This window comes from Sturnira hondurensis, unplaced genomic scaffold, assembly GCF_014824575.4.
Source record: "Sturnira hondurensis isolate 20B ecotype Veracruz unplaced genomic scaffold, ASM1482457v3 Scaffold0021143, whole genome shotgun sequence".
NCBI classification, from domain to species: domain Eukaryota; kingdom Metazoa; phylum Chordata; class Mammalia; order Chiroptera; family Phyllostomidae; genus Sturnira; species Sturnira hondurensis.
Window position 1 is genome coordinate 19730455 of NW_028093774.1, and position 27861 is coordinate 19758315.

Here is a 27861-nt window from a genome sequence, read left to right on the forward strand (position 1 = left end):
TTGCTGAGATGCCAGGAGAGTTGAGGTCCCACCCTAGCTCTGCTGATAACCACCTGTGCAGCCACGCAGAGCCTCTCCGGACCTCGGTTTCCTCCCTCATACTTACTCTTCAAGATTACCCCTAAACACTTTGACTTACTAACTCTGATTCTCAGTGAGAAAACCCTATTAGATTTTAATCTGAAGAAATATTCATTGCCAAAAATCCAAGACAAGAAATACAGGCTCCCATGAATCCTTTGTTCCTTTCTTCCTTGGCCCAAGAAGAGAAAGAAGGAATTAATCTTTGGATTTTTTATTCATTTATTGGGGGCTCATAGCCACACCACCACCACCACCTTATAACCGGTTTCCAAACCTTCACTCCCACTTCCTCCCCAACTTGGTGAAAGCAAAGGTGGACTGCAGCTCACTCCAGGCAGAAAGAAGCCCTAGCATAGTGGTTTCCAAATCTTGCTGGGCACCGGACTCACCTGTGAGGTTTGTTTAAAAAACATGCAACAGGACCCCAACCCTAGAGACTGATTTAATAGAGGTGGGGTCCAGAAGAATATGACTTTAATCATTTTCCCGCCTATTTTGCAAGTGTTTGCTTAAAGGCCTCCAGAAGGCCTTCTGATTTAAAATTGCAGTATCTATTTTACATTCCAACATCGCCCCGACCTAGGCACTCCCTATTCTCCTTCCCTGTTTTGTTTTCTACCATGGCACTTACCTTTTATCATACTACATAATTTACATATCTGTTTAGTTTATTGCCTTCTTTACTATTCCACCTCTAGCTCTAGAACATAAGCTCCATGAGGGCAAGGGTTTTGTTAGTTTGTTGTGTCCACTGCTGTATGCACAGAGCCTAGAACAGGGCCTGGTATGTGGGTAAACATCAAGAAATATTTTTTCAAAGGCTGGGTGAATTTCAATTATAGACTCGCAATAGACTCAGTGCAAATATCAATGTTGACACATCCTGGCTAGGGGACCCCAGGGAAGGTACTTCTACATCTAAGTGTCCTCATTTGTTATGCAAATGACAACAATGCCTACCCAAACCAGAGAGCCTGTGTAAAACATTGCCTCTATCCCCAGGTAACTTTTTAAATTGTTCTGTGCCTCAGTTTCCTCAACTGTAAAAGGATCCGCCGCTGTCCCTGGGATTCAGTTAGTAGCCTGGGAGCCAGAAGTAGAAGCCAGGCTGGGCTGGATACGTCCAGGAAGCTGGGGTGAGGCAGGGTGGGGTGGTAGGGAGCAACACTGACTACCAGGAAAGTGATTCCAGGTTACAGAGGCCAGTCCTGTGTGGATCCTCTCCTGGGAAAACACCTAGGAGCTTAGGCCAAGAAGAGGAAGGAAAATGGAGAGAAAACTTCCCCTCACCCATCTGGGAAATGGGCTCCTGCCAGCTGCAGACTGCGTGCTCGCTGGCACTGTGCCCCGCGGAACCCCCGGCGGGGCGGGAGGCTGCGAACATCTGGAGCAGTTTTCTGCGACAGCGGCTGCAGACAGAGCAGGGCTCGGGGGAGGGAGAGGTGCACTTGTACGTGCGTGGGGCCGAGAGGGGAGGTATTCCCCGAGGGCCTCGGGCTTGTGTCCCTCTGCCCCTCCCGAAGCTCTTTCTCTTTGGGAGCCCATCCCCAGCCTGAAGCCCTCCCGGCCTTCCCAGCTCCGACTGGCTGAGCTTCTGACACTGGCGGTCTCGCCTCGCCAGAGGGCACCCTCGATCTGCCGGAAAACGCCATTTTCAGCGCCCCTGGAGCATCTCCAAGCTTCAGCAAGCTGCTCGACTCCAAGCTTGTCAATGAAGAATCTGGGCCAGGACGGCCGTGGAGCTGGACCCAGCTACTCCGAGCCCGCTCCAACCCGGAGCACCACCCTCCAGCGAGGGCGGCACGGCCGCGGCTGCCCAGGCCCCGCGCGCTCCCGACCCTGCCCAGGGCCCGGCCTGGCCCGGGAGGGGGCGGCCAGGGAGGTAGCGCAAGACCAGCCCAGCAGAGGACCGACTGACAGTTGGAGAGGGAGAAGGAGTTGCGGGAGAGGAGGGAGGGGATTCACCGGAGTAACTTTCCAGAAAAACAGTCAACGTGTAGCAGGAGTGACTCCAAGAGGAGGAAAAAAGTTCAGTTACCACGTCGAAAGAGAGGACTCGCAAAGTATTTTTCAAACGGGCTCGGCTTTTCCTGCGCCTGGTTAACACATTAAAACCGTGCAGCAAAAGAGGCTGCGTGCGCTGGTCCCTCCCTCCCCCACCCCGGACCAGAGACGTCATCGGAGGGAGGTATAAAATTTCAGCAGAGAGAAATAGAGAAAGCAGTGTGTGTGCATGTGTGTGTGTGAGAGAGAGAGGGAGAGGGAGAGAGAGAAGCAGGAGGCAGAGAAAGGGAGGGAAGACGAAAGCCAAGTCCGAGGGAATGAGCAAGGGAGGCGAGAGGTAGGGGAAGAAGCATGCGAAAGAAGGAAAAACAGCTTTCCGGAGCAGGCGTGCAGTGAGCTGGCTTCTATTTTATTTTTCTTCTCCTTTTTTATTTTTTAAAAGGGAAGCAGGGAACAGAAGCAATGGCCGAGGGAGAAGACAAGCTGAGGTGCTGGTGACCCTGGGCGTCCAAGCGGATTATTGGGGCTGCTCTTCAGGGGCCTGTGCTCTCTGCCTTCCAATCGCACATAACCCCACATCCCAGCCAAGGAAGACAAGAGGCAGCGTGAACAAAGTCATTTAGAAAGGCCCCGAGGAAGTGTAAACCAAAGAGAAAGCATGAATGGTGTGCCTGAGAGACAAGTGTGTCCTCCTCTGCCCTCACCTTTAGCTGGGCTGCCAGCGGCCCAGCCCTGCCTCTCCCCACCTACTCACTGGTGATCTGAAATTTTTTTAAACATTTTTTTCTTTTCTTTTCCATTCTCTTTTCGTATTCTCCTTCAGGGCAAGGCAAGGATTCTGATTTTGGGACCCAAGCCATGGTCCTTCTGCTCCTTCTTTAAAAAACCCACTTTCTCCCCATCGCCGGGCAGCCTTTGGCAATATCAGATATCTGCTCTATTTATTTTTACCTAAGGAAAAACTCCAGCTCCCTTCTTACTCCCAGCTGCCTTGCCACCCCTCCCAGCCCTCTGCCTGCCCTCCACCTGGCCTGCTGGGAGTCAGAGCCCAGCAGAACCTGTTGAGACACATGGAGAAGAAACCCAGAGCTGCAAGGCACACAGTCGGCTTCTTCGCGCTCAGGGCTGCCAGCGCTTCCTGGAAGTCCTGAAGCTCTTGCAGTGCAGTGAGTTCATGCACCTTCTTGCCAAGCCTCAGTCTTCGGGATCTAGGGAGGCCGCCTGGTTTTCCTCCCTCCTTCTGCACGTCTGCTGGGGTCTCCCCCTCGCCAGGCCTCACAGCCCCCCTGGCCTCTCCCCCGGGCTCGCACATGAAGATGCACTTGCAAAGGGCTCTGGTGGTCCTGGCCCTGCTGAACTTTGCCACAGTCAGCGTCTCTCTGTCCACTTGCACCACCTTGGACTTCAGCCACATCAAGAAGAAGAGGGTGGAAGCCATTAGGGGACAGATCTTGAGCAAACTCAGGCTCACTAGTCCCCCTGAGCCATCGGTGATGACCCATGTCCCCTACCAGATCCTGGCCCTTTACAACAGCACCCGGGAGCTGCTGGAGGAGAGGGAGGACGGCTGCACTCAGGAAAACACCGAGTGGGAGTACTATGCCAAAGAAATCCATAAATTCGACATGATCCAGGGGCTGGCGGAACACAGTAAGTCCAAACTCTCACTGGCGTGTCTGCTCTGGAGGGTCTGACCTGGAGCAGGGAGTTCCACTGAGGGGGCCTGGCAGTGGCCACCCGGCGGGGCGCCCGGGGTTCATCCACACTGCGGCTTAGGAGGTGCATTGGGACTGGGCGTGTGGGTGGGGAGGGAGATAGAGCCATTCTGGTCAGACCAGGCCACTTCTGGGCGGCCAGGAGCCCTGGGCTGAGCGGTTCCCTGAACTCGCATCACATCCTTGACTGATTTTAATTCGGAATTGTGTGTTATTGTCCCATTAACGTGCGTGCTCTCGCACATGTGACCCGATCGGCAACTGTAGGCATATAGGTGCCATAAAGGGGCAGGGCCAGCTCTCTCTCAAGCCCTACAGTGTCACGAATCTGGAGACCTCCGTCTCCTCCCTCCTTTTCACAGCTCACGGTGGCACATCTCTGGTTCAGCTTTTCCAGTTCTATGGGAGAAGAATACCTGCCCCAAATTAATGTATGTCAAGCTGTTGAATCCCAGGCAAGAGGCATCTTCTTTCCCTCTGGGTCCTTCCCTCTCTGCCTGCCACACACGTGACCCACGTGAGCTGTGGGCACAGGGGAGGGGCACGCACCTCTCTTTACAGTACACGTGCGTTAGGGCAATGTATAGTCTGGATTTGTACAGTAGACAGATTCGTGTTCTCCATATGGGTGTCTTCCAGGCCTGTGGGCACAGGGAAGGCAGGGTCGTGGCTCTCGTCAACATGCAGTTGTGTGCTGGCGGCCCTTTTGTGTCTGCGTGTCACGGGAAGAGTGGGTGGGAGGTGTGGCTGTGGGTGCAGAGGGGACGTGTGTCTGGGACTGTGTCCTCCCAGGAGGCTCTGTCTGTGCCGAGGAGCTGGGAGGCTTCTGAGCGAGACGTCTGTGTGTTTGTACACGTGTGGAAGTCATGTGTATTTACTGAAAAGGGATTTTAAAAACTTCAACATGAGAGAGAGAGATTTGGCAGATGTTGAGAAACTGACAGCCCAGGAAGGAGGAATGTGAGCCAGGGACTCTGGGCGCAGCTCTGTTTGCTTTTCCTACCAGCAGGTGTCCTCAACACCCCACTCCCTCGGCCCAGGCTCACCTGGGAGGGGGGCAGTTCCTGGACTGGGGGCTGGGTGGTGGGATGGAGCAGACACGGTGAGGGTGGTCAGCAGGAGGGAGCTGCAGGGGAAGAAAGGGAACCTGGCTAGAGAGGAGTGGGTGGCTGATGGGTGGACCACTCTGGCCGAAGGTGCGAAAGGTCCCAGTGGGGGCTGGCCCACACCAGGCCCAGGAGCCTGCAATTGCTGGCGAGGGGTTCCCACTCTCGTGTCCCGTGGCTACCGGGAACGCCTTGCCTTAGGATGTGGCTACTGTGTGGGGCCAGGTTGGAGGACAAGGCAGAACTAGTGTTCCCTGCCCAGGGCCCTCTGGGGCGGCTGACTCAGGGCCTGCCGGAGGTCCACCATTCCCAGATGCACCAGCAGCTGGATGGCTAAACCTCCAACCCCCTGGGCACCCATGAAGGGTGGGGGTACCAGCCATAGACTTTGAGGAGAGTGGAAAGCTAAGGCCAGCTGGAGAGGTCTGAGGAGAGCCTAGGGCAAGAGGGAAGCACTGGGACCTTAATGATCCAGGTCAGGAGGCGGACTCCCAGGGAGGAGCAACTGTGAGTCACCAGGGCCCAACCAGGCTGGAATCCCCAGCCGAGAGTGAATGAGCCAGAGAGATGCCAGGGCACACAGGTGCCAGTGGACCTCCATCTTGTGCAGACCCCGGCACAAAGAGTGGGCAGCCTTGGGGAAGCCAGGGCAGGGCTGAGCAGCTCCAGGCTGCAGCTCCAGGACCGTGAAACTAGCAGGCAGTGGGTTGTCCCTGGGGCCAGGGAGCTGTGGTCAGGCAGGGAGCAAACCTGCTGAGCACAGTGCTGCCCTGGCGAGGGGGCAGGGCCCAGTGGGACACGGGCAATGCCAAGGAGGCACGCAGGTGCAAACAGGAAGCAGGCTGAGAGTCTCTGCAGCTGTTGGAGGTGACACAGAGGCTGAGCAGACATGGCCTGGGCCCGCCCTGCAGCTGGTCAGGTGCTGAGCCAGGCCTGCAGAGGCAGCCGCACAAGGCACGCTACTTATAAAGAAGGCAGTGGGCAGATGGAAACGCCCAACAGATGCAGAGCAGGAGCCGAGAGCCCTCATCAGAGCTTGGCGTGAGGAAAGCCTGTCCTGAGTTGGTGCAGGCTGGTGGGGCGCTGGCTCTGGGGTGGGACCCTGACAGGGTCTCAGGGCCAGAGCTTCTGCTGAGAGGGGGTGAGACTACATTCTCTCCCATATTCTGTCACTCTCAGCCCCCTCCTGTGCCCAGGGAACAGGCACTGGGCGGGGAGTGGAGCTGGGGCAGGTGGCGGGAGTGCCTGGAGAACAGAGTGCAGGAAGGAATCTTCCCCGGGAGTGCAGAACAGGGGCACCAAGGTGAGAGTAGAGAGGGCCAGGCCACCCTCTGGCTCTGCCGTGTCACGCAGGTACCCTAAGGTCCCTGTTTAATGGACAAAGGGACTGACGCACATCAGTTAAGTGATTTGCCTCCAAAGAGCAGAGACTCTTAGTGCTCCTGCCTGTGGAGTGATCGCTGATGAGCACCTGTGCAAATGTGCAAATGACACATCCCGAGCCCCACCTTTAACCTCTATGCTCCGATAGAATTTTGATCAACAGCGTGTTGGACCAGGCAGGGGGGTTAGGGGCTATTCCCTGAGCAACCCTCAGGGGCAGATTGTACAGCAATAACCAGGTGCCTTCTTTCTTAGCTCAGCCTATTTTTATGGCCCAAGCTTGACACGGCCACAAAACATTCTCCCACATTCAGCAAAGGGTTTTTGTTTGTTTGTTTGTTTGTTTGCATCTGACAAAGACTCTCAAGCAGACTATGCAAGCACACCACACAGAATTGGGCAGGCCATCTCCCTGAGCCTCGGTTTCCTCATCTGTGAAGTTGGAGATCATCTAACGTCCTTTTGAGCTGAAACAATTTTGTGGTTACATCTGGGATGATTCAACATAGTCTCTTCGGGGGAGTGAGGGCAAGACTGTAATCCCTTTTATGACTCCTGGATTTTGCTGTGGGAAGCAGGCTGAGGCTTTCTGTGACCCACGTGGGAGGGAAGACACAGCTTTTGCAGTTCCTCTGTCATCCTTATTGTCAAGCTATCACCAGGGTGGTAGCATTTTATCTTCTGGCTACAATTACCTGTGTCTGTCAGGACACTGTCACTTTCATCAGAGGGTGGTGCTAAGACAACTAGCAAACCCAGAGTTCCTGGGAACACTGGATATTTTAGCCTTTCTTTTTTCCTCTGGCGGCAACATTTAGATTTTGTTCATTCTGAAAATTAAAACACACATGGAGAGAACTCATTGGTTGTGGAGCCAGTGCCCCCCGCCACCCAGCCAATCAGTGTTTGTCCAAGTGTCCCGGAGGCCAGGGAAATGTAGATGCTGGATTCCAGGGCCCCAGCCCGCCCTCAGGATCTCTGGGCATTGAGACCCGGGGAATCTGTCTTTTCAACAAGCTGCCTGTTGCTTTTTAAACTCACTGAAGCTAAAGACTCAGCGAGCTAGGGCCAAGCCTTTCCTTAGGGGGCTGCAAATACGAGTGCCTGCAGAGGCCGGGCAGCTGATGCAAATGACCCCGGAGAACAGCCACAGCGCAAACGCCTTGGCAAGCTGCTCAGGATACTTGGCCGCAGGTCATGGAGAGAATAGGGCGTGTAGGGAAGGCTGGTGGGGGGACCTGGAGAACACATGCCCCGTTAAAAAGGGGGCACCCGCTCCTGCTGATTTCTGTGGATAGGACGACGGGGTCCTGCATGACTAGATCGAACCATCTCCCGGAGCAGCAGAAAGTCTGGATCTTTCCATGAACTTTCCCAACTTTTAACACTAGCGTAAAATATTCATGGTCTCCTAATGCAAAATTCTAAAAAATGACGCCTGGGCCAAACAACATGTCTAATGCATTTAAAGGTTAATCCATTTAAAGGTTAAACCATTAAAGCTGTGGTTTCTCAAACTCCCAGAACATCTGGAAGCCATGGCACCCTGTACCGAGCACTATAAACTGTCGTTCTCAACCTTGGCTGCATATTAGAATCATCTGGAAATCTTAAAAAAAAAAAAAAAAGCAAGCGAGCTCTGGATCCGCCCACAGGCCAGTGCAGGGAGCATCTGCAGTGGCGAGCAGGGCCAGCACGCATCTGTTTGTAAAGCTCTCCAGGTGACTCCACGGCACAGCGCGATGAAGCAGCCCAGCCGCCCCGACACAGGCGGTCCCGCCACTGGAACCAGCAGGGATTTTCCTAGCAGAAACGATGTGTACCAGCAAAGGCACGTCTATGAGCCCAGGTGTCTGAAAACATTGGAAATGGCATGGTCTAAACATGGTCAGCTGTTTCCAGGTTTTTCCATGAATATGCTACATAAATCTTTTTTTGCTTGTTTAAAAAAATGGCAGCCATCAATCTATATATTTTGTGTGTAATGGAAAAAGTTGGTCATAATTTAATTTGTAAAGGTCAACCCTCTAGTCCTGCTCTCAATAATATTAGTGTTCTGCAAAAGCAGGGCTTGGCCGTGAACCTGGCTGGGAATGGGCGCTTGTCTGAGGCACACGTTGGTATTCGTGGGTCCACTTCATGGAATCCTGCCCCATTTTGGTGGTGAAACCATCCCTCCACTAAATGATCGAATGTGTGCTGAGCAGACATTCTGGGGTCATCTCCAACTTCCAGAGTCTCTGCTTCAATAAAAGACCTCAGAAGACCTGGGTTCAAATCCCACACCTGCCAGCTACTAGCTGAGTGACCTTGTGAAAGTCATTTCCTGACACTCACTTTGGTCATTTGTAAAATGGTAAATTTTACTTATTCTCATTCTCCTGAAGGATTGTTGGAGACTAAAGGGAGTTAATAAAAGTTCCTATGAAGTGGAAGGGTGTGTTACTAGATTTTGGTTACTTATTTACACTCTGACTTATTCCACAAATCATTTACAACACCATTATTATTCAGTGCATTTAATCGCCAACACGATGATCACATTCCCTTTCCTCTCTTAGGACGTTCTTTTTACATCAGTAACAACTCTGTCTGCACTTCGCGTATTAGGGTCAGTCAGTCCCTGGGTGGCCCTGGCTGAGACCCCTCAGAACATCAGTTTCTTCATCTGAAGGGGGTTACACTAGATGACCCCTAACATTTCTACTAGCTGTTAGAATCTATAGATCCCAATGATTTTAAAAAAAAGATCGTTCTCACCTCCTTTTTGAAATCTTGAAATTCCCACTCGGACATCTGTTCCCTTAAAGTTTGGGACCAGATATCTGACTGATGGACTGAAAGAAACCGAGGAGGGACAGTCACCAGGATGTCTTGAAGACTCTCCTAGCTCACTGCTCCCCCCACCCCGCTCCTGGCCGCCCGTGGCCTTGACCCTCCTCCCTGGCACGTGCCCTTTACTATGACCCTCTCCCTTTCCGGAGCGAATGCGCACGTTGCACTGATACCCTCCCTCCCTCTTTCAGCAGTCACTGGAGGTGCCATTATCGCTGCAGCCATGTTGACGACCGCTCCTTCGAGAACCAAGTATGTCAGTGCTCGAGGGGGTGTGCAGTCCGAGTGGCCCCTCCGTGTCTAGAGGGCTCCAAACCCTCACACTTAGGAACTGAATCGCTGTCATGATTCCTTTTGGGTTCTGTCCGAGACGGTTCGGGGGATAGTTGGCAGTCTTTGTTCTTTCAAAGCCAGTTATTAATCAGGGCTTCATTAGCAGGCATTCACACATTTGTTTGCCTAACATTTGTTCCATTAATTCTCGAAGAGCCAGTGTCAGGTCCCCCAGAGGGCACTTTCCAGAAATGCTCACTCACTTTCCTGAAGATCAGTATCGAGTTTGCCTGTCTCCAGGCCTCTGAGCCTTCCCGCCTCATCCCTGACTTCCGAAGCCGCCCCTCGGGTGATTATGAGCTCATTCCAGCCCTGGCCCTTATGTGTGGAATCTTGAGTTTGAGTTTCAAGTTCTGTCTATTGTTACCATTTGTGTAGAAAGTTTTCCTCTGGGTGTTAATGCTGCTCGGATCTTGAGGTCGTAAAGCGCACAGGAGAAAAGACAAGACCTTTCCTTCATCAGGCTCTCGGGTAGGAAAGGACATGTCCTGCCTTCTGTCACAGGGGCAGGAACGAAGGGGCCAGTGGGGTGATGGAGACTGGCGTAGCACGTGCTGTGGAGGAAAGAAACCCTCAGAGAGGAGGGAGCCATGGTGAGGAGCCAGCTCGGGCTGAAGGGACATCTAAACGCCTGTGGGTCTGCAAGGCTCGAGATGCAGGCTTTTCGCCAGACCAGCGCAGCCTCATTGGGGCTGTGACTTAGTGTCGATCATGTCACTGAACTGCTTGGACCCTTTCCAGGGCTCCCTACTGTCAATGGGATATAACCTGACCCCTCTGTCTGACATTTCCCCTCCCTGAGGTGGCCCCCAATCTACTGTCTTGACCTCATCTCTTCTGTTCCAGCCTGGCCGCTTGGGGGCGCTCTTACTCACCTTGAGTTTCCTCCCCACCCTGCCTTTGTTTCCAGCAGTCCTTCATTGTGACATTTCTTTCCTCTCCATCCCCAAACCCTTTCCTCCTGCTGGACCCAGCTCAAAGACCTCCTCTTCCACAAAGTGCTCTCTGCTTTCTTCCACATCCAGTCTCTTTGCAGCAGCTCCTGGACTTCTTCGAGAGCCCTCAGCACTTTCCCTCTGGCCCTGTTATTTGGGCCCGTGTATTAGCAGCCTCCTCTGTATATCAGTCTCCCCGAAGGCAGGGGCATGTCCTTCATTTGCTTTGGGCGTCAGCACTGTCCTTGTACATCGCGTTTGCTCAGCGCACACCCCATACGTGAATGACTGCCTGGGTGAGCAATTGCATGAATGAAGGAACCCAGTAGCTGTGAGATGATTAAACTACCAGGGGGAATGGCTGAGGTCTTTTTGGAATCTGTCTTTCTAAGAGTAGGAGAAGCCAGCCTGGCGAGCCTGGCGGGGTTGGTGAGAAAGCTGCGGGAAGATCACGGTTGATCACAGTCAGTGGCCCACAGTTGAGTGGCGGTCTTTGTGCCACGCCCTGGGGCTCTGCGGTCTCTCTGCTCCTCTCTCAGGTCTGTGTGTGATTCCCGGGCCACCAAGCATCATCTTCTTATCTCCACTTTTTAGGTCGGAGGCGTCCAGCCTCTGGAAAGATCACAGGTGGGACCTTGACCCCTTGGCGAGTGCCTGTTGGCATCGCGCCGCTCCCGTGGGTCTCACTCACGCTGTGCCTCCCCTGCTGCCTTGTTTCCTAGATGAGCTGGCCGTCTGCCCCAAAGGAATCACCTCCAAGGTTTTCCGCTTCAACGTGTCCTCCGTGGAGAAAAATGGCACCAACCTATTCCGCGCAGAATTCCGGGTCTTGCGGGTGCCCAACCCCAGCTCCAAGCGCAATGAGCAGAGGATCGAGCTCTTCCAGGTGAGCCCCTCCCCGAACAGAAGCCAGCTGGGAAGTCCAGCCCCTTTGCCTTTTCGGGCCTCTACTCCGCACAGAGTTTGGCGGTCCTGGGTGTGAATCCTGCCTTTCTAGGCTCTGTATCCATATGTCACTAAGAGGATTAAGAGTTAACCAAAGTGCTCAGAAGCTCTGGGTTTCCTCTCGCTCCCCTCACCTGCCCTCCGGCGTGTGGCATAGCTTGTGGGCACTTACTCCTTTCTCTGCCCTGTAGGTACTCCGGCCAGATGAGCACATTGCCAAACAGCGCTATATTGGTGGCAAGAATCTGCCCACGCGGGGCACCGCCGAGTGGCTGTCTTTCGATGTCACTGAAACCGTGCGTGAATGGCTCTCCAGAAGAGGTAGGGTGACTCTCAGAATGAGCACTTTGGATGGAACCTGGGCTCCCTTGGTCCTCACGAAACGGAGGGAGAAGACAGAACCAAGGGAGTCACAGATCTGGGGTTAAAGTCTAGCTTTGTCACCGACTCTCTGGGTGTCCTTCATTCATTCGCTCAATTGTTATTTATTAAAAGCTCACTGCCAGCCAGGTCCTGGATCTAGCAGCGAACAAGACAGATAAGTTCCCAGATCTTATGGGGCTTTTGTTCTGGTGGGAGAGACACATGATGAATAAACATCCTGACGAACAAGAAGTTTCAGAGAGTGATAAGTACCAGGAAGAACAGAAAGCAGGCAATGCAATAATAACATTGGGAGCTCGGGGAGGGTCTCTACGAGGAGGGAATTTGTGCGCTGAGACCCAAGTGATGAAAAGGGGCCAGCCCGCTCAAGTCAGGATAAAGGGATGTTCTGAGCAAAGGAAACAGCAAGGCCCAGGCCCCAGGCGGGAACCAGCTTGGTTTGCTCTGGCAGACGCAAACAGACTGGCATGGCCGGACCCGGGGAGCTGGGGTCAGAGGGCAGCTGGGGCCATGTGTTTTGAACCCGTCAGGCCGCAATCAGGTTTGAGGACTTATTCCAAGTGTGATGAGATGTCCTAGGAGGGTTATAAGCAGGGCTGGGGATACGGGGTGAGGTGATTTGTTTTACACCCCATTCTGGTCACCACAAGGTCAAGGGAAGAGGCAGGAACACCAGGTAGGGCCTTGCAGCAGCCGGATGAGAGCAGAAGGGACTTCAGCTAGGGCGGAAGCGTCGGGTTTGGAGGTGATACAGATTTCTTCTGTGTTTTGGAGGGAAAGACAGGTGGATTGTGTGAGGGGTACAAGGACATGAGAGGAGTCTAGCTGGCCCCTAGGGACTGAACACCCAGGCGGTAACACTCACTGACACCGGGAAGACTGGGAGAAGAGTCTGTTCGGGGAAGGTTGTTTTGGCTGATTAAGCTTGAAAGACCTGGTAGCCATTTGAATAGAGCTCGTCATAGACATAGCACACGTAACACGTCCCCAGTACCTCTCTCACTCGCTGTTTCCTCCCCCGGACGTAAGGCGAAGAATGGTTCCTTCCCTGCTTTCATTCTGCTCCACGACAGTAAACTTTGGTTGGTCAGATAAGGAAACTGAGGCCCAGAGAAGTTAAGAGATCCGACCAAGGCCCCGCAGCCTGGATGGCAACTGAGGTCTCCCGACCAGCCATCATGGTGCCTGGGACACCGTGCCCCGCTATATCTGCGCCTGGCCGCAGGACCTCACCCCTGCTCAGTGGGCAGGTGGACAGTGGGCAGGTGGACTGTGCGTCTGCCCTCCCTCTATGAAGAGGTCCCTGCTGCTGCCGGCTGCCTCTGAGCCACAGTCCACACACGGACTGAGCACCAGGGCCCCTGGGTCAGGGGGGTCCTTTCTTGTCCTCGGCGTTTTAGGAAACTGGGGGTCAAAGCTCTAAGGCAGAGAATGCTAATGGCTTGGCCTACCTATTGCTCTCAGTGTTTTTAATTAACTGTATCGGGGTGACACTGGTTAATAGGGTCACACAGGTTTCCAGTGTACATTCCACTTCACTAGACCTGTATGTTGCTCGGTGTGCCCACTGCCTCAAGCCAGACTGCCTTCCACCACCACACATTAGGCTCCCCTCCCCGCCTCACCCGCTGCTTTCAATTTAACCAGTGGTCAACAGTTTGGGGTTTGTTTTTTTAAAGTCAGAAGATTTCACATAAAACCGAGACTTCTGGCTTTTCCTGAAAAATGGGAAGATTCCCTGGTATCGATCCATTGGAGATAAAGAGTTGCCGCCCCTTGAGGGGGGCCACACTTTCTTCGTGTCACCTGGGCCCTGCCGTTCCCCAGTGAACCCCAAGAGTGAGGCTGGCAGTCCCCACTTAGCGTGAGATGCTGGCTTGCTTTGCCCACTTACAGAACCTGCTGGGCTCTGTAGGCAGCCGAGTTTGCAAGTCCCCACCTGAGGGACATTACCTAATGGCTGAGGTGGCAGATCGTGGGCTGGAGGCCCTGACTGAGCTCCACGGGTGCCCGGCAATTCCTTCCTCTCTCCCGTGCCGAGCTCGCAGGCAAGAGCCTAGGAGGGCCCACGTGGATCTGCTGAGAGCAGCAGTACTGGGAGTTCTGAGTCAGACCGCACTCCGCCTGGAGCCCGACGTGGCTGGGGCGGGGCCGGGAAATTAATCTCTTCACTTCCCTGTCTGATTTTGATCAGCTCCACCTGGATTTCTTCGAGGCCCTGAGCACTTGAAGGAGTTCCTATTTTCACAGCTGCAGAACTCAATGAGCAGTTTGCATTCACAATGATTTCCATCCTCTTGGAGACATCAAAAAGATAATTTCGAAATAAAACCTACGGGTCCCCCACCCACCTCCCCCACTGCTGCCAATTCTGAGGTTTGTTCTCTCTCAGCAGATGCTGCCCGCGCCCTGTGCAGGGCAGTCACACACAGGCCTCTATTATTCAGAGCTCATGGGCCTCTCCAGAGACCGCGGCCCCACACAAGGCAGCGAATGGACTCCGAATGGAGTTGGTGGTGTGGACCAAAGAGGAAACTGAGTCACACATCTGGTCTTGCATTCATTCGGCAAGCATCTGCGTGCAAAAGCCTACTGCGTGCCGGTTCCCAGACTGCCTTCTGGGTCCCGGAGCTGGCGGAGCCCTCTCCAGGGCTCGGGTCCAAGGCCCTCATACCCTTGAGCTATTGCAGCGCCCCATCTGCATTTCCTCTGTGTGCAGAGCCAGGCCTCCCCTAGACGGCAGGGCAGGGAGCACGCCCAGCATACAGCCCGGCGGGGCACTGGGAAAACAGGCCCGTGTTGCAACTCAGTGAGTGTGTGGGCAGCTCTCTTGCTTCCTTGGTGGTCTCAGTTGGCCTCTCTTTTCTCTCGTCGCTGACAATTAAGAGGGAGGCTCTGGCATCAGGCTGCCTGGGTTTGATTCTTGGCTCTACCAGGTCCTGGTTGAGTACCTTGGAAAAGCCATTTAATTTCCCTAAGCCTCAGTGTCCTCAGATCTGCATAAGGAGGCACAATAATAGCTCCCACTTTGTAGGGTTATTATAAAGATTAAGTGAGTTCATGCAGGGAAGTCTTAGAATGGCGCTTGCCATGCAGGAATGCTCAACAAATGTTGGCGAATATCGTCATCACTCTCTGAGCTCTCTACCTAGATCAAGCCTGTTGGCCAAGCCAGGCCATCATCTCCCAGTTAACACCTGTCCCCCAACCCTAACTCCTCCTTACACATCCACCTGCACCTTGACGTTCTGCCTCGCACCACTGCAAAAGATAATTTCGTAATAAAACAAAAGACCTGCAGGTCTCTCCCGGCCTACCTTCAACCCTCCTGGGTAATGGGAAGTATACGGTGTGCTATGTAGCCCGTTTCAGCGGCTCCAGCTCCTTTCAGTTTCCTTACACCACGTGTGCCTCCTTTTCTATTCCCTTCTCGTTCTCTGGTTGGGGCTCAGGCCCCGTGTTATATGGTCCCTCCGAGCTGACTTTCTGGGACAGAAATCTTCAAGCTCAGCTGGTGTCAACGTGTCCCAGAGGCTGTGCTCTGAGTTGGTAGAAGGAGGGATTGAACTGGTTTTTACCTAGTAGGACTGGGGCCATCCAGGTCTGCCTGACCGTGGCTAGAATCTCTAGGCAGGGGTCATTCTGTCTGTGAGAAGGATGCCGAGCAGGCCTGGACTCTTTGGAGTGTTCCCTGATGACACCAGAGTTCAGTAGGACTCCAGGTTGGGCCAAAGGCTGGGGGCTCATGCAGAATTAGGGTGGCCTCAGAGAATGGACACCAATCAGCTCTCTGAGACAATGGCCCTGACCACAGAGGGTTCCTCCCGCCGAGACCTCTCCTGCACCTGACCCCTGCTGCTCCCAGATTGGTAGAGAGGCCCTGATTGTGGTACCCACCAGAACTGACGTGATACGAGGCCGTCTCCGGTTTCCCTGCACAAAACTGCAGGCTTCAGCTCAAATTTTCACTTTTTTCTCCCCCGTTTTTTTCTTCCACTTCACTCAGTCCCTTTTACTAATTTCCTTGCTTCCCCAGTCTTGGTTACCCAAACACCTGGTCTGGTCCCACAGCTAACTGGAGAAAGGGCCAGAGCTGGCCCTCTCACCCCGGCACATGAGCCAGCAAACCCCGGCACACACGTCCTCAGGTTTGTTCTCTCTGGGCTGCTGTCGTTTGGACCGTTGGCCATGGGCCTCTGCTGTGGCCTCTGGCCCAAGCTCTGGTGTCACAACCATCTTCCTGAGCCACAGGTTTCCCTCAGTGAGCCTTGCACATTCCTGACATCCCTATTAAGGTGAACAAGGATTCCCAAGGAAGAAACCTCCAAGTAAATTTCACCTGCCTGTGTCCTTCCTTCTTAAGCAAAATATAGCCAAGTGTAGCTGTGGTTTTCACCTTGTCCCCTTTGGCATCTACCACTCTGTCTACAGCCTCAGCTCTGGTCGAAACGCTGGCCTCTTCCACTTCGACTGATTCCGCTGCTTGTTTGCAGCTGACCTTGCTCTGACATTGCTCCTGACTTTTAACCCTACGGCTCAGGCTGGGCCACCTGCCTCCCATCTTGTGGCCCTCTGCATTTGGGGCCCTGGAATCACTGCCTCTCTGCCCCAGAGTTCTTCCGTTTTCCCCTTTCCCTGGTCTCTTCTGGCCCCTCTGCCTGGTCCCCTCCTCCGTGGCTTGAACACCTCCTCTCTCATCAAGCACAGACGGTGTGACTGTTCCTCCCTGCACCCTCATTCTTTTGCTTCCAAGTAGGGCAGGTGATGATTGTTCAATAATACCGTCCTTTGAAAATGGATGAGTATCGAAGTTCTCCTTCCTGACCCTCACTGGTTTGCACCTCCAGGAGCACACGAAGGGTGCCAATGGGAGCGGGAAGGCCCGATCTCGGGATCTCGGCCTCCCTTCCTGTCTGCTGGGCCCCTCGGGACAGGTCCGCTCTGCCTGAGGCCGCAGAGGGGCCGGCACTGCCGAGCTGGCGGTGGGCACACATCTCTGTCTCACAAAGAGCTTTTCTCAGCAACTCTGTGTCTTATTTTGCAGAGTCCAACTTAGGTCTGGAAATCAGCATTCACTGTCCCTGTCACACCTTCCAGCCCAATGGAGACATCCTGGAAAACATTCACGAGGTCATGGAAATCAAATTCAAAGGTAACAACATGGACAGAACAGGGGGCCCCTACCAGGCCCCGGAGAAAGGAACCGGGCTCCCTCACAAGGATGGCCAGCTGTGCTGTGCTTGAGTAATTCTGCGCTGCTCCCAAAGCAAGGGTATGGCTTCCAGCTTCTGGGCGTGGAGAGCGCGTTAGCACGGGAAGGCAGCGCCAAGTTGGTCAGAGCAGTGAAATCCTGCAGGTGAGGGGAGCCATCGCTCTGCGCCCAAGTCCCTTGAATGAGAGGACCTCTTTTTGCCGTGCAAATTTTTGTCTCACCAGGGGTGAGACAACAGGCATATCACACAGTGCCAGGAATGCTCAGCAAATGACAGCTGTCCTTCCCTTTCCTAAAAGAGAAGAGCGGACAGGAGTCTGAGGGTCCTGAGCCCTGGGCCCGCCAGCAGTCACAGAGCCCACCGGCTCCTTGCCCAGGGGTATCAGGGTTTGAATGACTGACTGCTTCCGGGCTCCAGGTGTTGTATTGAGACGGCTGAAAGTCGAGAGTCACTTCCAGTTTTCCAATGTGTTTCTAAGATGCTCAACCTAGACAGTCTCTGGGTTCAGGGAGGTTGTCATTTCCTGCCATGGTCCCGCTTTGGGTAACTGAGGCCCACCTGAGGCCAAGTGGAGTGTCAAGGTCACACCAACCAAGTCAAAGGAGCCTGAGGTCAGAGGCTGGTCTGGAAAAGAGTGCGGCTCCCTGCCCTGGGCAGTCCTTTTACCTGCAGTGGCTCTATTTCGGAGCGTTTACACATTTTTTTTAGTTTACTTTTGTAAGGATTTATTTTTAGAGAGAGGGTAAGGGAGGGAGAAAGAGAGAGAGAGAAATACCAATCAGTTGCCTCTCATGTGCGCCCTGACTGGGGTCCGAACCTGCAACCCAGGCGTGTGCCCTGACCAGGAAGTGAACCCGTGACCTTTCACTTTGTGGGATGATGCCCACCCTTGTGAGCCACACCGGTTGGGCCAGAGCCTTTTTTTTTTCTTTTTAAAGCCAAGCATTTGACATTCTAATTACAGAATCTCAGAGCTCAGGAGATCTTTGCAATCCTTACCTAGAGGCCAGGTTAGGACAAAATCCTTCCACTTCAGTTTTGCTCCTAAAGATTTTCCGGAAAGGAGACTGGAAACCCGGCCTTGTGTTCATCTCACAGACCAGCGCCCCTAGGTGAGGGCGAGGCCCTCCCATGACTAATAAATCACCCCCCACCCCTGCCCCGGGGCCTGGCCTCGGGGGGAGAAGGATGCAGCTGGCGGCTGTCTGTCACAAAACAGGCCTCCCCTTAGTTGAGACCCTTTCTAATTCAGTCTTCATTCCTTTCCTTTCCACATGACATAGCGAGTTTTCTTTCCAGAGTTTGTTTGCTAAGCTGTTTATCATACACTTCATTAGCTCATTTGAGTTTTTATTTTTTTACCTGAGTTTTACAGTGAAAACATTTTTGAAACTGTTAAGTCCCATGAGAATGGGAATGATTATTATTCAGTCTCATTCCTCTGACTTCCACTCAGGATTAGATTGTGACCCCTTAAATGACAGCGGGGACTCCCATGCTATCTTGGCCAATTCAGACGATAAGAGGAAACTGGCACAGCCCCAAGGGACTCCTGAATTCCAGAATTTAAAACTCACCAGCCCGGGGAAGATAGGTAGCCATCCAGTGAGGAGGTGCTTCCTGGGTCCCCGAAGGTCCCAGGAGCCTCTCGGGAAGGGCCTGTCACCTTTTGGAAGATGAACACATGTGGGAGTCATGAGGGACCCGACCAGGGGTGCCCTGTGGGTTCTTTTGGTCCCGCCCCCGCCCCCAAGTCTTTCCCACCCTCGTAGACCACACCATCGCTCCCCCCAGGCAGTGATGGGGAGGGGTGAGAGAGCGGCCTCCACTCTGTCTTCCTCCTGTAGGTGTGGACAGCGAGGATGACCATGGCCGTGGGGATCTGGGACGCCTCAGGAAGCAGAAGGACCACCACAACCCTCACCTAATCCTCATGATGATCCCCCCTCACCGGCTCGACAATGGGGGCCAGGGTGGGCAGAGGAAGAAGCGGGCCCTGGACACCAATTACTGCTTTAGGTGAGCCTGGGCCCACTCAGGATCTGTGAATTCCCAAAACAACCTTGACTGTGTACCTACCATGGGGCCGCCCCACCACCGGCCTAAGCCACACCCACCCGCGGGGCCCTGATGCTATTCGAAGACATCTCCAGGGAAAGAGATGTCAAACCTCGTACAAATCTCAGTTGCTTTGGGAGCCCTGCAGATTTTCCGAGGCCCAGCTCTGCAAGGCCCTGGAGGAAGCACATACGCCAGGAAGAGAGGGCTGCTCAGATGGTTTGGATGGCGGGTCTTGGCTGAAACCTCTGTACCGTCTTTGTGTTTTAAAGTACTCGTGGGGGTTGTCTGCGTGGCAGGGTGAGGCAGGAAGGAATTTCCAGGAAAGGAGAGCTCAGTTCGCTAAGGAGGGTCCCAGGATGTTGCTGGACAAGGGAAAACAGGGCAGCCTCCATTTGTAGGGGAATCTGAGCTACAGAAATGAATGACCAAATTCAGATGTAGTTGAATAGCCACTATGAGGAGATTAAGAAAAAAAGACAGAGCCTCTTCTCTTGTTTAGTAGTTTAGCTTCTTGTTTATAAAGGAGCAGCTGCTGAAGCAGGCACAGTGATGCCTAAAAGGTAGGAAAAAACCACGTGCATGAGAAGGTCTGACAGAGAACGCGCTTGAGAATTTGAAGTTCCTCTGTGGATGCAGGAGAGGCTTCAGAAGGTGTGGGGTTCGAGCCCTTGAGGACAACAGGGGTTTGGGTAGGTAGGGATCTTGGAGGGAGAGGCCCTTCCAGCGAAGGAAGGAGCATGAATGGGTCCATGTGGCTGGATGGAGCTGGGGAGAATGACGGGCAAGTTTTAGCTCTAAAACCACGTCTTATTAGGAACAGCCAAGTGAAGGAGGGATGTTGAGCTTGGGGAACAGAGGGGATAGGGGAGGCATGTAGATTTGTTGTTCTGTGTGGCGCTTAATCAGTTAGGAATGAGTGCTCTCAGCTGCAAGTAACAGTGGCCTGACCCGCATGGGAGTTCATGTTCACAAGAAGCCTGTTGTAGCAGGCTCAGGGGCGGCCTGGCTGCTTAACTATGCCACAGGGGACACGGGTTGTCTCTCTCTCTCTCCAGCCATGCTTAACATCTTGGCTTGCCTTTCCTTCTCTTGGTTACGGTCACAGTGACTAGAAAGCCACAGGGGTCTTGTCCATGCTCGAGACGAGAGAGGGGGAGAGGCAGAGCCAGCACGGCCCCTCTTCTGTCTGTGACTTTTATACAGAACAGAGTATTTCTTGCCAGACTATGCCCACCCGCATTCCCTCCTTAATTCTTCTATGTCCGGTCATTGCTTTTTGGTGACCACCCCCACCTGCCCAGAGGCCAGGAAAACAAGGGGCTGGTGGCCTGGACTCTATAATGGGGTGCAGCAAGGGAGAAGGGGGGTCAGGAATGACTACTGAGTAGGTAACAAAGAATGCCTGCCATGGGTCACCTGTGGAACTCACAAGAAGCCAGATTTTGGCCAACAGCTGCCTTGGAAGTGGCAAGTTCTAGGTCTCAGCAGGTCCCGAAGTGCAGACTAGCTGCCCACTGAGAAGGAGTATTGCCAAATGGATTTCTGCAGGCAGCAGAATGGAAATGGCCCAATAATTGCATTTGGGCTGGTCTAGGAATCATGAGTCTCATAGTGGAAGAAGAGGTCTGATTTTGATTCAATGGCCTCAAGATTTAGTCCAAACTGTCATGCCCTATAGGACATGAGCTGCATGAGCATAGAGCTCATTTCTGGTTGGACACACAGTAGGAAGGTCATAAAATCAACCTCAGCTAAGCCGCTCAGTTTCATGGGAAGCAATTTACGTGTCTGCTTTGATTCAAAACATAAAAGGGAACAGCCCCCTTTGCCTTTCTTCTCATCCCCATCATCTGTATCTGCCTGTTAAGTCTCTGGGTCATGGTCTTCAACACAGACAATTCTTTTATAGCCTATACAGCTCAATGCACTTGAACCTGGGATCCCATTGGTTAGATGTCTGATGATGACCAGGGAGGACCCCAAGTGCAAACACGAGGGCCATTTGTGAAGCCCTCTGCAGTGGTGGTTTGCTTTGGGCTGGTTTTCTGGAGGTGTGTTTTGTGTTGCAGCAACGTGGAGGAGAACTGCTGTGTGCGCCCTCTCTACATCGACTTCCGCCAGGACCTGGGCTGGAAATGGGTCCACGAACCTAAGGGCTACTACGCCAACTTCTGCTCAGGCCCCTGCCCATACCTCCGCAGTGCAGACACAACCCACAGCAAGGTACGGGGCGGGGCTCGAGCAGCAGGGCGCGTGGGGGCGGAGTTGGCCAGGCCACTGGTTTGTGATGGTGCCGAAGGACTGAATGGTGGATGAGCGAACAATGAGCTGGAGTAGACTCCTTCTGGTGAAGGCCCTGATCCTGGCACCCCCGCCCAACTCTACTTGGGCACAGTCTATCCTTTATAATTTCTGACATGGTTTGAACCAGACTTTTTTTCATTAATTTTAATTTTAGAGAGAGAAAGAAACATTTATTTGTTGTTCCACTTGTTTATGCATCCATTGGTTGGTTCTTGGACGTGCCCAGAGGACTGAACCCACCACCTTGGTGTGTGGGGATGGTGCTTCACCAACTGAAGGACCCAGCCAGGCTTTTTATTTGCTCTGCCTAAAGCCTTTGTAGCATTCTGAAAATTAGCTACCACTCGCCACCTCGTATGTCAGAAAGGTGTGCACATGGCTGGCAAGGAATGTGGGGGCAGAACGGCTTCGGCCATCAGTTAAAGAACCGTGGTCAGTCCAGCCTCCTGCGTGTAGAGAAGTTACTTTGAAAGAAAATGTGTAGCACACAGAAGCTAAATGGAACAACTGGAAGAAAAGGGGAGAGAGAGGGAAGTCCATGACTCTGAAACCAGCTTGTCTTTCCCTGGAGGGGAATCAAAACCAGGGCAGTCGTTTAGGGAGCACATTTCCTTAGATTACAGCTCCTTATCACTGCATTTTGCCTACCTCCTCCACCCCGTCCACACTCTGGCGATTACCACATGGCAACGTTTGGTGAGAGCACTTCTCACCAAAGTGATCAGTGGTCTTCCTTAGAGCCAGAAAGACTGATATAGTAGTGTTTTCTTAACACAGAGAGAACTCCATTATCAGTTAAAGCCCCCCATTATCTGTGAACATGCTGAAGCTGTTAAACAAGTGTAGAAGGGCTGCGTCCTCCTCTGGGCGAACGTCCGGCACGTGCTCGTCTCTGGAGCAGCAGCCCCTGGAGCTTGTGCTGCGCGCCAGGCCAGCAGTGGGGGGGTGGGTAGGGGTGGGAGGGGGGCCTTTCCGACCTCTAACCCTACCTCCTCCCCAGGTGCTGGGCCTGTACAACACCTTGAACCCTGAAGCGTCTGCCTCCCCGTGCTGCGTGCCCCAGGACTTGGAGCCCTTGACCATCCTGTACTACGTCGGGAGGACCCCCAAGGTGGAACACCTCTCTAACATGGTGGTGAAGTCCTGTAAGTGTAGCTGAGACCCCCCTGCGACAGACAGAGAGGAGCGAGAACTGCCGCTGCCTGGCTGCCTGCTCCTCGGGAGAGCACGGAAGCAACAGACCTCACCCAGAGGCCTGGCGCCTGCGACCTGCAGCTTCAGGCAAAAGGCTAGGACGGAGGTTCCCTTCTGGAACATTTCTTTCTTGCTGGCTCTGAGAATCACTGTGGTAAGGAAAGTGTGGATTTGGTTAGAGGAAGGCTGGACTCTTCAGAACACACAGATTTTTCTGTGAGGTGGACAGAGGTGGTGGGGACAGAGGAAGAGGAATGGCAAGTTGACAAGTCATGCAGCAATGGGACTGGGACACCTGGGGAGGAGGAAGGGCAGCGAATGGCCGGCAGAGGGCCAGACTGGAAAACACCTCTGATCCGAGGTCGGATTTGCTCTGCACTGCCCCGCATCTGCCCTAGGGAATCTGGACTACACTACGCACAGCAAGTATTTCTCTTAAGATAGGTTACCCAGACATGGTCCCAGTGTCGTATCTCCTACTGCCTGGGATGAAGGACAAATCGGTTGTTTTTGTGAACTGCCCTCTTGACATCAGTCAGCATCAAGGATGGTTACAGGGGAAAGTCCAGGTAATGTAGCTCCAGGGCCCTGGGCTGTATTGGGCGCTATGGATATGTTGAACTCAGAAGCAGAAGGTGAGAATTAACCCGCTCCTGGCTGCCCTCTGGGTGCCTCCTCTCGCCTTCTTCCTCAATCGTAAATACTTCCCCTTGGACACTTGGCTAGACACCTTCCAGGTCAGGGTACGCATATCTGAATGTGGGGTCTGTGCAGCCTTTGGGGCATTAGGGGCCCCCCCCGCACCCAAGACCCTGTGTCCACCTGGTGGTCCTGGAAGCAGGTGCGGCGTGTGGGCACTCGGGGGAGCTGCATGTGTGTGCCATGCGACGACATGGCCCCAGGCGCGTAGACTGAGGTATAAAGACAAATACAAATATTACTCTCAAAACCTTTGTATAAATAAATATTTTTGGGGAATCTTGGGTCATTTCATCTTTTGGAAAATTGTTTCTAGTAAGAACCTTACTCAAAGGTGTAAGTCTGACCTGATAAACACCCTCAGTTACCATCTGAATTTCACATCCATACCTGCTCATCAGAGATAACTGGAATCGGGAGCAGAGACTCCCAGAGGTGAATACATTGCTTAGTGTGAACACCCTGGCCCACTGTGCTTCCCCTGCCGTCGGAGAAGATGGCACTGCCACTTGTGTTCCCTGCTTTCTTCGGGGTGTATTCTCAGACACGCAGAGACGGTGGCTCGAATTTGCAGAGGGTACAACATATACATTTGACCTCCATTTAATTGTGGGCAAAACCACAGGTGTGAACCCTTGCGTGTGGAAACGTGTTAGTTTGCACATTCACTATTAACAACCAACACCATCATTCTGACGATCTCATCTCACCGTCCAAGTCGGCTGAGAACCAGGGAGACTGGGCAGACGGCCTATGAATAAGAGGCTGACTCTGCTGTCAGGTTCGGCCTGGAAACAGCTCACCAGCAACCGCTGTCAGACAATGGACCTCTCGCCAGGCATGTGGGATGGGAGCGGGCAGGGAAAGCAGGGTCCCAGAGCAATGAGAATTCCACCCTGGTGTCAGTCCCCTGGAAGCAGCCATCTGCAATGAGTGAGGAGCCAGCCACCCAGCAGACCCTGAAAAGCATATTTGTCTATGAAAGTCACTGTGCTACTGGTAAAAAAAAGGTCTATTTGGAGCTAAAATTTGCAGGGCAAAGGATGGGTTCAAAACACGTTGGGGCATGTGTACCTTGCTCCTTCTGGAGTTCTCCCGAGCTGTGCTCCTGAGTTGGGTCACCAGGACGTTTTTCCCACTCTGTCCATGCCCCGCTTATTCTGAGGGTGCCTCTCTCAGCCTTCANCACTGCCACTTGTGTTCCCTGCTTTCTTCGGGGTGTATTCTCAGACACGCAGAGACGGTGGCTCGAATTTGCAGAGGGTACAACATATACATTTGACCTCCATTTAATTGTGGGCAAAACCACAGGTGTGAACCCTTGCGTGTGGAAACGTGTTAGTTTGCACATTCACTATTAACAACCAACACCATCATTCTGACACCTTATTCTGAGGGCGCCTCTCTCAGCCTTCACTCCACATAGCACCCATTTACTCCCGCTGTACTTGCGAGACCCCTGTCCCTACCCCCCAGCATGGCAGGGGGCGTTGTGTGCCATCTTGCCCAAGGGCTGGTGGACCTGGACGGGATGCAGCCCGCCCGGCCCTCGGGCCACAGGCCATTGCTTTCCCACCTTTCAGAGTCTAATTCCCGGCGGCTGTCGTTCTCAAATTGCAATGGACATGAGAATCACCCAAGTGTTTGTTAAAAACATACAATTTCAGGCTGTACCTCGAGATGTCTTAGGCCTAGGGCAGGGTCCAAGCTGCCGGAAGCTACCTTTTGAGAAGCAGCACTGTATCGGACCCACACTGTGGGCCCTTCCTGGAGGCTTGACTACGAGGGAAATCATCTTTGTGGTCCTACAGTAAACCTTCCTTCTTCCCTGAACTCACAGCACACGACAGAAACACTGCCTGTGCTTCACCCTCATGAACCAAGGCGGCGACGAGAAGAGTCCCACAGTACTCCAAAGACAAGAAAAACACTGTGACCCCAAATGTTCTCACATCAGAGCTCCGCTTGTATCCTGACCCGCAGCACAAACACGGGCAGAGGCCTGATGCCCAGCGTCCTGTCGCACATCACTACAGGCACTGCAGGGACTCGGACACCTATCTGTCCCTCTGCAAAAACGCTCGCTTTGGGGGAGGGTGAGGAGGGACAATGAAAACGACCCTGCCATTGGAGGGGGTCACGTAACCTGCCTGGTGTATTACCAGGAGAAGTCTTGAGCCAGTAACAATGACTTGGGCGTGCATGGGTACGTGGAGGAGGGACGCAGAGCATCCTCTCACACCTGACCAACGCGTGGTGAGAGCAGGGAGCCCAGTCTGAGGACTCTATTCTGACGACGTACCTGGGACCATTCCAAGCACTCTAGTTGGTCTGAAAGTTTTTACTGGCTCACACCCTCTAATCCTTTCTCCCAAGGTCTGTTCGGGGAGTCTCCCCAAATACCTCACTTCCCCACTCTGAACAACAGCAGGGCACCATGGAGGAATTTTCATTTGTCTCCTAACCAATTCACAACCGAGACCACAAACAGGGAAGACAGCCCTCAAACTACCAACCAGAAGTCCCAGGAATAACTGGAAAACATTCTTTCTTTTCTCTTGCAACTGACCGACACGCAACTGCATCTCTTTCTTGTCCTTTACAAGCCGACAAAAGGCTTCAACGTGTGCAAACCGTTGTTTTCCTCCACTGCAAAGGCAACAGAGTTCCTTTGCTCTCTGCTTCTTTGGGTATCATTTTTCTTTTAGGGTTTTGATGCTGAGTGTCTAACACATTGCTGGAGATGTCCCAGACTGGATTCTCACCCAGTACTCCCCTAGGGCAGCTAAGTCAATCCTTCGGCAGACTCGGCTGCGCACATTCTAACCTTTTCTCCAGTGGAAGCCAGACAGAAGGCCTGGGAGAGGGGAGGAAGCTCAGGAGCAGAGGACAGGCAGCAGGAAGCAGTCGGGGCGTCAATGCATTGTCACCACCACGGGTTGTTTAGGTGAACAATCTGCACGTGCACCCAGGCTCACGTACCACGGGAGGGCCCTCGGCCTGCGGTCTGAGCATGGGGACATCTGCACAGGCTGGCCTCCCAGGGGCAGGAGCTGCCCTTGGGGAAGAGCCAGAACCCGCCACCTGCTGAAACAAGGTCCAGGAATAAAAGGCCTCTGCACAGCTCACACTTCTAAAATAAAGCCTAAAAAATTGCCCAGCAATGAGGTAAAATGAGAAGTTGCTCCCATTTTAGTTTTGTTGGTGAAATACTGACTGGTGGGAAATTAGTAAATGGAAAAAAAGAAAATAAAAATAGAATTACTTTATTAATTTTAGAAATCAGTAATTCCAAAGGGTGCCTTTACCATGGCCCATGTGGACAGAGACACACTGACTTTTCTCCCCTCTCGGGAGATTGTGATGGCAGCTCCCTGCTTCTCCCCAAACCCTCGGAGAAGGGACGAACAACTTTGGTAGATAACACTGTTGCGATTTTAGGCTTGTAGGAAGTAAAGCTTAACACTGCAACCTGGAAAAGAAGAGGAAGCAAAATGCAAATAGCCAAAGAGCCTCTTTTATATCATCTCTGGGTGGTAGCAGGAGAGGGACTGAGAAGACCTAAGCAGGCTGGGGCGGGGGGAGGGGTAAAAGGTACATCTGCTCTGCTGGGGTAGGTATCGCGTCCGCTGACCGTCCCCACTGCCGAGTTCCATCAGGATCCAGCTGATGTGTCTTCCTGTCCTCTCAGTGAAAGTCTGGACTGGCTCATTGGCAACAACCTACTGCCACTTCTGCTCCAAGGCTTCGGGGACTGAGGCAGCAAAAAACTACTTGGGGGCCCTGGCGCTGGTGGGTGCTCCGCCCTCCGCCGCATGCCCAGGAGTAGAGGATTGGCTGATGGGGTCTTCCCGGGGCTTGCAGTTCATCTCTTAGCGGGAGCAGGATCTGAAGAGAGAAAACCAACCACTGAGGGACCGAAATGAGAGCCACGTCTGGTTCAATTAACACCACCGAAGAACAAAGACGTTGTGGCCCAAACAAATGAAGTTCACCTTGAAGTAGAAAACTTTTCGCCTTAACTTGGACTGGAGGCCTTTCTAAGCTGCTCCTGTTCTGCTGCTACTTTTTTTGTGTAGTTCCTTTAGTTTCTTCCTTTCCTATTTTTTTCCTGGATTTTATCCCTTCTGCTTCCTAAATAGAAGATGCTAAATATGTTAACCCTTTCTAGAAACTCAGCGTTAGCATCACCAGCATTCAATAATGAGGAGCAAGGAAAAACGGCTTTGAGTTTGTCTACATCTCCCTTCAGTGTCACGCGGTAGCTCTCCCTTGCAAGCCCGGCCTGGCCCTGACACCGAGGCTGCACCGTGCCACCCAGTTTAAGAAAAGAAACCCCATCACCCAGTATCCCTTGGGAGACTCCCAGTTCCTTCCCATCTCACTCTCCTGTATTTTGTGTTTTTCTTTCCCAGTTTGCTTTTTAAAAAACAGGCAATATATACAGTAAAGACACAGTAAATACCCTATTACTGTTTTGTGTGGTTTTGGATTTCCTAGCACTGCTACGACTCTTCTTACCTATGCTCTCAGAACAGGTAAGGGTTCAGGTGGGCACTGGGTTGGCAGAAAAGTTCGTTTAGTTTTTTCCATAAAAGAGAAGAGGCATTTTAAAAAATATATATTTTATTGATTATGCCATTACAGTTGTTCCATCCCCCCCCTT

General features: G+C 52.9%; 2 protein-coding genes across 5 annotated transcripts in view; one reads left to right on the forward strand and one right to left on the reverse strand.

Moving 5' to 3' along the window:
* The first annotated feature begins 1773 nt into the window (after window positions 1-1773).
* TGFB3 (transforming growth factor beta 3) lies at window positions 1774-24196 on the forward strand. Of its 2 annotated transcripts, XM_037031384.1 has the most exons (8): window positions 1774-2272; window positions 2531-3738; window positions 11118-11281; window positions 11532-11661; window positions 16769-16876; window positions 18785-18956; window positions 21068-21221; window positions 22303-24196. In XM_037031384.1, the coding sequence occupies exons 2-8, from the start codon at window positions 3399-3401 to the stop codon at window positions 22459-22461; spliced, it is 1227 nt and encodes a 408-aa protein (XP_036887279.1). In that variant the 5' UTR covers window positions 1774-2272; window positions 2531-3398; the 3' UTR covers window positions 22462-24196. The 2 variants fall into 2 exon arrangements, with proteins under 2 accessions (XP_036887279.1, XP_036887278.1); XM_037031383.1 differs by lacking the exon at window positions 1774-2272 and having other exon boundaries at window positions 2310-3738.
* A 2249-nt stretch (window positions 24197-26445) lies between these two features.
* The window catches only part of TTLL5 (tubulin tyrosine ligase like 5), a 255466-nt gene continuing 254050 nt past the window's right edge, over window positions 26446-27861 (reverse strand). For all 3 annotated transcript variants that reach the window (XM_037031347.1, XM_037031345.1, XM_037031344.1), the window contains one exon: window positions 26446-27083. Coding sequence is in view for 1 of the 3 variants with exons in the window: in XM_037031345.1 (XP_036887240.1) it covers window positions 27061-27083 (23 nt within the window). In the remaining 2 variants the exon portion in view is untranslated. The remainder of the gene's footprint in view (window positions 27084-27861) is intronic.